Source organism: Marmota marmota, unplaced genomic scaffold (assembly GCF_001458135.2).
Source record: "Marmota marmota marmota unplaced genomic scaffold, marMar, whole genome shotgun sequence".
Taxonomy (NCBI): domain Eukaryota; kingdom Metazoa; phylum Chordata; class Mammalia; order Rodentia; family Sciuridae; genus Marmota; species Marmota marmota.
Genome location: NW_026000062.1, coordinates 22,878 through 33,255, shown reverse-complemented (window position 1 = coordinate 33,255; position 10,378 = coordinate 22,878). Strand labels below are relative to the sequence as shown.

The window sequence follows — 10,378 nt, the reverse complement described above, 5'->3', positions numbered from 1 at the left end:
ACCAACTATATATATATATATATATATATATATATATATATATATATATATAGTTTGTTCTTAGATATACATGACAGTAGGGTGTATAGATGAGGGCTGGCCTCAAACTTTTGATCGTCCTGCCTCAGTCTCTGGAATCAACAGGATTACAAACATTCACCATTAGACCCAGCTACAAAGTTCTTTTCAGCAGTCCTCTCCTAGATTGATATCTGGAAGGCAATATTTCTACCCCAGAAATGGTACCCTTAGTGACAGGCAGAAGGGCTATAATAGTCTGGTGAATGGTCCCTATGGATGATGGGTGTGAGTCTCAACTTGGGAACCAAATTCTGGGACCCAGTGTCTGCATCAGAAAAAAATTGTAATATAATTTCCACTGTAGATTTATTTATTTAGGTACTGGAGATTGGACCTAGGGGTGCTTTACCACTGAGATACATCCCCAGTCCTTTTTTTTTTATTTATTTTGAGACAGGGTCTCACTAAGTTGCTTAGGGCCTTGTTAAATGGCTGGCGCTGGCCTCCAACTTGCCATTTTCCTTCCAAGCCACTGGGATTACAGGCATGCACCACTATGCCTGGCAATAGTAAAATTCTTTGTAAGGTTATGTTTTGTATGTGAAAAGTACTAGGAAAATAAAGGGCAAAGAGATTCTGTGAGTTTTTCTCTTCATAGGATGGACATACCTCTTACTGTAACAGGGCTCTGGGGTTGGGGTAATGTGGAGGGAAAAGGCAAGGAGAAAGAAATGGTAAGCAAACTATCCCCGAAACACCAAACAATAAAAATAATAGGCCCTGAACCCCTGTATGTGGACTGTGTAAAAGGGGCCTGCCTTGAGGCTCTCCAGTCCCCCTTTATGGCTAGACATTATCAGTCTGAACTAAGGAAAACATCCCACAGATTTGCTTCTTCCCAGCCTGCTACCTTTCTCCTCTCACCTTCTGCCACCTTGGGATGGGTAGGGGCGATGACTGCATTACCAGGTCTGGGACAGTCTGAGGATGGAGGAGGTGTGACCATTTCAGGAATGGGTGGGTGGCTCAGGGAGATGAAAGACTTAGGGTCTGGGTAGGCTGGGGTGCTGTTCAACAGCCCACAGACACTGCCAACTTCCCTGGGGATCATCTGGTACAGAAGAAAGGGGTCTCCAGGCCCTAGCTCTGTGGCCTATTTTTGCAGCCACTCCATAGATGCTGGGAATAGCAGGGAATAAGGAGCTGTGTGACAGTGAGAAGTGATAAGTAAACTGTCCCAGAAACACTGAATAATAAAAATAGCTAGGAGTCATATTTTTCTTCAGTCTTTGACCTGGCAGTGATGTTATGTCATTTATCAGAGAGCTGATTCCCATTTTTCCTCAAACAGGAGGGGAACACCCATAACAAGCAGCAGCGTGTTCTTTGTCCCTGTCTTTGCTGCTCTGTGAGGTCTGATGTTTTTCCCTCTTGTGACTTCATTTGATCTGGCTTTCTGCCCAAATCTCAGGCATAATTACAGCAAATCCATACACCTGAGTGACTATTGTAGGCCAGGAAAGCCACCCCCTTCTGGGAGCACAGTTTAGCCTGGGGACAGAGTATGCTATTTTCAGGAAGCACTCAGTGGACAGAGCTCAGAGGTAGGGTCCCTATAATGAACTTGATTCCAGTGGCCCTTGATGGCTAGCCCAACTTGCATTAGGGCACAGAGACCTTGACCTCATTTGAACTGTGTGTTGGGTGGGTGTACCTGGGACCTAAAATGATCTATTCCCTGATACCCTGTTTAGGAATAGAGCTCTTCCCAGGTCAGGTCAGTACCACCTACCCCCAGGAGGCAGAAAGCAGGAAGAATAACCATCCCACCTGGTACTTGGTCTAGTTTCAGTCCTGGAGCAAGTGGGCTTTTAATTTGCCCAGGCAGGAGTTTAACCTGGCCTCTGTCTCCCCCTGGCAGCAGAGAACTTGCCCAGCATTCCAGGACTCCCCAGCCTCTGCGCAAAGAGGAGAAAGGCAGAGGAGGAACCTCATCCCTCTAACTGCTGTCATCTTCTTCCTAACTCTCCCTCGCTGATTCAGAGAAATCAACTTGATTCTCAAGTCAGAACCGGGTTTTGGTATCAGGAGACTGACGTGGTTATGAATCTCTCAACGGCCGTATAATCTCTTCTGGCACGCCATGTTAAATGACAGGTACATCCAGTCCCGTCTCATTTGTAAAATGGGAGTGATAAATTGGTGTATAGAATGTGCTTTGTAAAAGGCCTACTGCCCAGTAGGCCTTCTATAAATGGTATTTATTTATTATATTACGTTGTTATCCTTATTAACTGATGAGAAGTCTAAATCTGAGTGTACGGGGAACGCTCTGAGAAAGTAAGTGGGGTAGGAGTGGCAACCGCTCTCCCAGACGTGGAAGTGGCCTTCAGAGATAACAGTACCATCAAGAGCCCAGGAATTTACCCTGGCTCTCTGATCCAAGGTGATCAGCTGTGACCTGCATGGTTACCATTGCCTCCACTCTGCACCAGCTCGCTGCTCTCGCTCTCACTCCAGTAGCTCCAGAGGTGTTGTCACACCAGCTGTTTCACACCCAGGGGCCCCGAAGTGACTGTTTCTCTCTGAGGTCATCAGCTTCGTTGCCCTGAAGGCAGCCTGACCACCCTGAACCAGGAGCAGGGAGACCGCCTCCCCCACCCTCCTCACAATAGGGAAGGTCTATTTGATGTCTCTCCTACAGCACGACTGAAGTAAAATTTCCTTCTCTCAGACCTTTCCCACAACAAACCCATCTCCCTCTGAGAAACTGCGGCAGGACGAAGCCAGAATGAGGTGGAGAAGAGATCGGGAGCCAGTCGGGGGTCCCCGGGTGGCCTAGAGCTAGGGGAAGTTCTGCCGCGCACAGTCCCAACCAGGCAGGGAGCCAATGGCCTCAACGGACCAACAGAGGTAAGCACCGCCCACGCTGAGCCCTAGGGTCAGGGCCTGAGAGAGGCGGGGCCACAGCCGAGGGCGGGGCCAAGAAGCAGCATGCTAAACCTGGTGCGCTCTGCGATGATGGCGCACCTGGCCGTCGACCAGCGCGCCGGATTGTGCAAAGCCCTCCGGACAGGGGCCTCCGCCTGCCCTGGAGCACTGGCTACACTGAGTGAACGCCCCCCACCTCCCGGGGCACCCAAACCTGGATGGGACTACCACTTCTCCCCAACTCTGCATCCCCGCTCCAGGGATGCGCCCCCCGTGCGGCGCTCGGAGCCCTGAACCCCCCTTTCCAGGGACCTTTGCTATCCTCTGGGCTTCAGGCACTACCCGCTCCGGGCCCTCTCTTCAATCGGGTGCAGCCTGAATCACCCTCCTCAGGACCTTGTAACTCGTTGATAACCCTCACTCCCTCCCCTCAAAACCCCGTTGTTTCCCAGAGCTGAGGGGGTGGGGGGGCTCTGCCAAGGATGAGTTGGCCAGTTCCTAATCGCGGCTCTGCAGGTTAAAGGCTAAGGGACTTCAGGGTGGGGGCGGTTGTTCAAAAAGGAGCGGAGTTCCTTCTAACCAGGGGATAGCGGTTGGAAAGACTCTCAGCAGCTTCCAGCCCTAGAGCCCCAGTTCCCTGTCCCTCTTACCGTTCCCCTCCCCCTCCACACCCAGAAATAGCCCAACACCAGAAGGCCGCCGGCCTCCCAGGGTGGGGGAGGGGGCAGCCTACTGCAGTGGGAGGGTACCCTTTGGACTCCGTTTTCCAAGTGTACCTACTGGTGCAGCAGATCAAGGAAATAGACCCCTTGATCAGGACGGCGGGTGTGCTCCCAGGCTACATGGATTTTTTAATGCATCTACCAGAAAACCTAACCCTGAGGGAGATGGGGACACTGCGATCGCTGAGAAAGGTGGCTGGTGGTCTCATGTCCCCACCACCACCTCTTTTAACTTCCTACAAGGGAGAAGTTTGTGGTTAAGTGGCTCCTTCCCAGTCCAGGTGGGCCTGTACTCTTACTCTACTTTCAATTCCTCTTTCAGGATCTGGGCTGAAGCACTTCCTCACTGCCAAACAGGCAGAAACTTTTGCTGGGTAGTTTTAGGGTGAGGGTGGGTGTGCCCATGAGTTGTGGAACGCTGGGGACAAAGTACTGGGAGAACTGATTGAGGTTGGAGGTGGAATGTAGGGTCTTGGCGAGCAGAGAAGTAAAGCTCTTACCCTCATCTAGCCTCCTCCAGCAGAACCCCTGAGGGAGCCTCTTTTGCCAAGTAAGGGGGGAACTGAGGCAGGCAGATGCTACTGTCTACCTTTCTATGAAGTAGGGCCTGCCACCAAGACAGTATTCCTCCTCAGCTCTCCCTGCTCCTTTTCTCTCTGGCCTGGATCCCAGGTGGCTGTGACCTTTCTCAGCTTGGCCAGCCGACAGGGGAGGATGTGTATGTGTCTAAGGTGGGGGTTATTCCAGGAACTCGTCTGGTGTCCAACCTGATGTGGTCACTCTGGCCTGGCAGTGTCATCAACACTGGCAAGAGCCGGCACAATGAGGACCAGGCTTGCTGTGAAGTGGTGTATGTGGAAGGATGGAGGGGTGTTACAGGGGCCCCTAAGGAGCCTAGCCAAAGCCAGGTAAGACCTCACCCCCTCTCCTAGCCTCCAGAGACACAGACACTCATCCTGAGGGATATCAGGCATCTGGTTTTATTTCTGAGACTGGGAAAAACTGCCTCCTAACTCACTAGCTTTCTGTGTTTGCCACAGAACCTTTTTGTGGCATTGATTCATTAAGTCCTGCCATGTCAGATGAATGTTTACTTTTGTACTTCAAATGTAGATGTTCGTGTATTATGGATAATTTAATTAATTACTGATACTGATTTTTGCATCTTTTATCCTCAGAATTTGGCATTTTTGAGGCTCTCCTTTCTTTTGACACATAGTGTGCCCTGGGTGAATAAATGAATAAATCTAATTTGCCTGTAATGCCAACCTCTCTAATATTTATTGGATGCCTACAGTCTTGTTCTTTTCCATATACTATACTATACACACACACACACACTCACACATACACACACACACACACACAGATTTACTCACCTTCAACTTTTCCCCCACCAGGGACTCTGCTTCTATTATTGGGGCCTGTTTGATGGACATGCCAGTGGTGAAGCTGCTGAAATGGCCTCACGGCTCCTGCATCGCCACATCCAGGAGCAACTAAAGGACCTAGTAGAAACACTTCAAGACCACTCATCACCTCCCATCTTCCTCCCATGCACCTCAGGGACCCCAGGTTCCTCTGATTCTACTCACTTGATTGGTCCTCAGTCCTGCTGGTCTTCACAGAAGGAAGTGACCCATGAAAGCCTGGTAGTAGGGGTTGTTGAGAATGCCTTCCAGCTCATGGTGAGTGGGTGGCCTGGGCCAAAGGCTGGCTAGGCAGACACTCTGGCCAACTCTGTGTGAGAGTCAGGTAGCCTCAGGGACTGACCCTGAGAACCCACACCATCATTGAGAGCCAGAGCACAGTTTGGTTCTGAGGGGAGGCAGAAGGGATAATTACCCCCATGTGTTTCACTATTTTTCCAGTTGTGGTTTGGCTGTGCCAGATAATTTCTGCAGATGGGAGTGGGGAGGGTGACTCAGTGTCTGCAAACTCTTCTTTTACTCTCCTCCCTCTTGACCCTTCCTCACTTGGCAGGATGAGCAGATGGCTCGGTAGCAGGAGTGTCTTGGCCACCAAGTAGAGGGGGGCTGCTGTGCACTGGTTATGGTGTACCTGCTAGGCAACGTGTATGTGGCCAATGCAGGTGACAGCAGGTATGAAGGAGAAGGGCTTTAAAAGTGGCTACAAGGGGCCATACTCTCTAGGATGGGGGGATAGAAGAGTGAGGTGGTGGGGTTCAAAGTCAAATATTGGACTTGGCATGGTGGCACATGCCTGTAATCCCAGAAACTCAGGAGGCTGAGGCAGGAGGATCACAAGCTCAAGATCAACCTCAGAACTTTAGTGAGACCCTATAATAAATTGGGTCTCAAAATAAAATCAAAACGGCTGGGGATATAGCTCAGTGGTAAAGCTGCCCTGGGTTCAATCCCCAGTACTGTAAAAAAATAAAATATTTAAAGAAACCCTAAAGATTGAAGGAGCTTGGAAGACCATAGATATAAAGAAAGGCCTGATATATCCACAAGGAGAGGAAAGATGGAGTCCTGGGTAAGGAATCCTAAGCAGAAGGCCTGGTCCCTCTGGAATTATCCATGAAGGGGGCTGAGGAGAGCCAGGCCTTTTCTGTCTCTGGGCAGGGCAATCATTGTCCAGAATGGTGAAATCATTCCAATGTTCGGGGAGTTTACCCCGGAGACTGAGCACCAGCATCTTCAGCTGCTTGTAAGTAGAAACCAAACTTCCTACCCCCATCGTTTACTGGTTCTTGTGCCTCTCTGCACTCTTGTCCCTGAGAACATCCTCCCCAACCCTACCCTCTCTCTGTCTCTCTGTCTCTCTCTCTCTCTCTCTCACACACACACACACACATCACCACTACCACCACCACCACCACCACCACCACCACCAAACACAGAACACTCCCTACTGGGAGCTTCTTGGGAAGGTGGCTGTGTGGGCTCTTGAGTGCAGGGCTGAGCCCAGGGGATAATGCTACAGGAAGGAGCCTGAGCTGGTTTGCAGCACCCACTGTGGCCCCAGCTGAGGAAGGAAGTAAAATGAGAGGTGCGGGGAGGGAACAGAAAAGGCTCCTGGGCTCTGGAACTGGACTGCCTAGATACTGAATCCTGGTTTGTTGTTCTCTGCTAATTATGTGACTTTTGACAATTCCTTAACCACTCTGTGCAGTAATAGTTCCTGCCCCATGGGTTGTTTTGAAGAGTAACTGAGTTAATGTGTGTATCAGAATAGTGTGTAGCATGTGGACATTTACTTAAAGATCTGCTATAATAAATATCATCTAGCCAGATACAGTGTGGCACACCTGTGATTCCTGCAACTCGGGAGCCCGAGGCAGGAAGAGCATAAGTTCAAGGACAGCCTCAAAAAATTAGCAAGACCCTGTCTCAGAATAAAACTTAAAAAGGGCTGGGGACGTAGCTCAGTGGTAAAGCACCCCTCAGTTTAATCCCCATTACTGCAAAAGAAGAAAAAAAATAACATTATCTATATATTGTACTAGGGTACGCTGTGAGTGTAACACCCTCTGGCCCTTTGCTCTGTCTGGCCATTCTCAACCCCAGGGCTTCCTGAAACCAGAGCTGCTGGGTGGTGAATTCACCCACCTTGAGTTCCCCTGCAGAGCTCAGCCCAAGGAGCTGGGGCAGAGGATGCTCTACCGGGACCAGAACATGACTGGCTGGTAACACTTCCCTCAGAGCTGGGTCGTTCCCATGGCAACGAAACCAGTCCCTCACCAGTAGCAAGGTAGAAGCTGAAGGCTGGGCCAGGCTGGGAGTTGGGGGATGGGGCCCTTCTAAGGGGTTTGTGTGCGGGTGTCCAGCTCCTAGAAGAGAGGGGGTTTTGATGCCTAGGTGATGCCTCTACTCCCCCCGCCCCAGAGCCTACAAAAAGATCCAGTTGGAGGACCTCAGGTTTCCTCTGTTCTGTGGGGAGGGCAAAAAGGTAAAATCCATGGTAGAGGTGGGAGAGGGCAGGAGGACCCACCACAATTTGTCTAGGGAGGTGGAGGTTCTACCTGAGGGTAGGTGTGGGAGGGCTGTGTGGTTTCAGAGAGCCTGGCAGAGGACTAAATAGCCGTCCCCCTCCATGTTTCCCTCAGGCCCGAGTGATGGCCACCATTGGGGTAACCCGGGGATTGGGAGACCACAACCTGAATGTCTGCAGATCCACCCTGCCCATCAAGCCTTTCCTCTCCTGCTTCCCGGAGGTGAGCTGCATGGGGGCCTCCTTAACTATACCTTCCCTCCTCTGTGGGTCTCAGGCTGGCTTTCATCCATCCTTTTATCCCCAAGCTCCCTGTCCAGCACACCCCACACCTCAATCCTCCCTATACTCTTTCCCCACCAGGTTCGAGTGTATGACCTGACACAGTATGAGCACTGCCCAGACGATGTGCTAGTCCTGGGAACAGATGGCCTATGGGATGTCACCAATGACTGTGAGGTAGCTGCCACTGTGGACAGGGTGCTGTCGGCCTATGAACCTAATGACCCCAGCAGGTAGGGGTTGCATGGCATGATGGTAAGGGGATGGCACTGGCACAGGAAAGGGCAAAGGGAAGCAATGCTTGGGGACCCCATGTGGGCCTCTGTGTCTATCTTCCCATATACATGAATGTGCACATGTGCTCCTGGCAGGTTTACAGCTCTGGCCCAAGCTCTGGTCCTGGGGCCCCGGGGCACCCCCCGGGACCATGGCTGGCATCTCCCTAACAACAAGCTGGGTTCCGGGGATGACATCTCGGTCTTTGTCATCCCCCTAGGAGGGCCGGGCAGTTACTCCTGAGGGGATCAGCCCATCCCTCCCACCACCACCCAGCCTCTCCATGCTTACCCGTCTCTCAGCCCAAATTCTGCAGTTGTCTCCCTTTAGTGGCAGTTTAACCCAAAAAGGGATATCCACTAGACCCAGAATTACAGCTTTTGGCAAATAAACCCGATGGATAAAGGTGTGTGTCTTTATTTGCTTTGATTAGAAACTAAAAGTTAAGGAAAAGTTCTGTGCCATAGTGGAAAGGACATCAGGACAGCCCCCCAAAAATGAATTTTTTTCCAGGTTCTTCTTTCTGCCCTCTCCTCTCCTCAGTCCACTCACTTGCCCTGAGTGTTCTCAGACACTTCTGTAGCTTCATCCATCTGCTGATGTTTCTTCCAAGTTGGGGTCTCTTCCCAAATCTTTCCTAAGCTTTAGATTCATACATACCAGTCATCTCCCAAACATTTCCATGAAAGCCCACTGGCACTCCACCTCAATACACCTCAATCCACTATTTTCCCCACAGCATGTTACATCTCCTACTTCGTCTTCTCAAAGGGCATCAGCTTGGCTGCTCAAATTAGAAATCTTGGAGTTGGTAACCCTTTAATTTCCTCTTCATCATGCTAATCAATCACTAAGAACCATCATGTGCTATATGATGACAATGAGCTGCATTTATGATGGTATACACCATATAGCCTTGGTGTGTAGTAGGCTATGCCTTCTCAGTTTGTGTAAGTACACTCTATGATGTTTACACAACAATAAAATTGCCTAATGATGCATTTCTTATATCCTCATCATTAAATGATGCATGACTGTATTGTTGAATATATACATTTATGTATCCGTGTGTGTGTGTGTGTGTGTGTGTGCACCTTTTCCCACATATCTTCACTCCCACTGTCACCTCCTTGGTTTTTCATTATATTAGTTTCCTAACTCTAGCAGCTCCTTGCTGAACCTGAGCAAAATTCACAGTCAACTCCTGGGCATGGCATATAAGGACCTTCATGGTCTGTCTCCTGTTTCCTTCTCCAGCCTCAACTTCCATCACCATCACTGTCTTCTGGGGAGTTCCCATGACTCTGTAGGCCTGCAGTAGCTTCAATTTGTTATTTAAAATATACACATCAACCTAATTTGAATACTTCATTTGTTCTTCAGGGCTGGGCATCCCACAGCTAATGCATTCTCTCCACCCCCCAACAGAAAATGCCTCCTGTATGGCCGGCTGCAAGAGTTGTCCATAGGGAATGGCAATTAAGAGCAAGGTCTCTAGAGTCCATTGGTTTGAATTCTAGGACCAGACCCAACATCAACTCTGTAATCTCTCTGAGCCCCCATTTGTTTTCTCAATAAAATGGAGATAACACTACTAGGCCATCAGGTTATTGTGAAGACTGAAATAGTTAATGTATATAGAGTCAGGTTCCATAAGCGTTATATATCTTGAGATTGTCTGTATTCCTCATTTAGACTATAAATTATTTGAAGGCATAAATCAATCTTCAGCACATAGCTCTCACTTCATACTGGGTGAACTATTGAGTGGATTAAGAGGCCTGGGGACGAAACTGCTCTTGAACTCAGTTTGCTCATTTACCAAATGTGTTGGCTGTACTTCAGATCTTTAAAGTCTGTAAGACTTCTAACATGCATCCATTCGGCAAATATTTCTTGAAAACCCATCATGGGACACACACTGTGCTAGACGAGGGGAGGGGAAGACTGGAGGAGCACGGTAGTCATCAGAAGACAGCACCAGCATTGTAGTCACACAGGACTGACTGTATGAATTCTTGCTATCAGAAATCTCAAACATTTGCTAAGCTGCGTCTTCAAATCTCAGTTTCCTTACAGGCAAAAGAAGATGGGTATACTTCCCCCGAAAGGATTGTGACAAGTATTTAAAAGGTTGAGTTATGTAGTTCCTAGAATATACAAGTCAATAAAATGTTGATAGATTTCCT

At 49.3% G+C, this 10,378-nt stretch overlaps 1 protein-coding gene across 1 annotated transcript; it reads left to right on the top strand.

Moving 5' to 3' along the window:
• The first annotated feature begins 974 nt into the window (after positions 1-974).
• On the top strand, positions 975-8,432 carry LOC107133644 (protein phosphatase 1J-like). Its single transcript, XM_015475910.1, is given in 11 exon segments — positions 975-1,038; positions 2,962-3,133; positions 4,468-4,582; positions 5,075-5,362; positions 5,658-5,776; positions 6,263-6,347; positions 7,208-7,326; positions 7,526-7,589; positions 7,747-7,854; positions 7,995-8,146; positions 8,285-8,432. Coding segments are annotated over 11 exon segments (1,434 nt in total).
• The last annotated feature ends 1,946 nt before the right edge of the window (positions 8,433-10,378 follow it).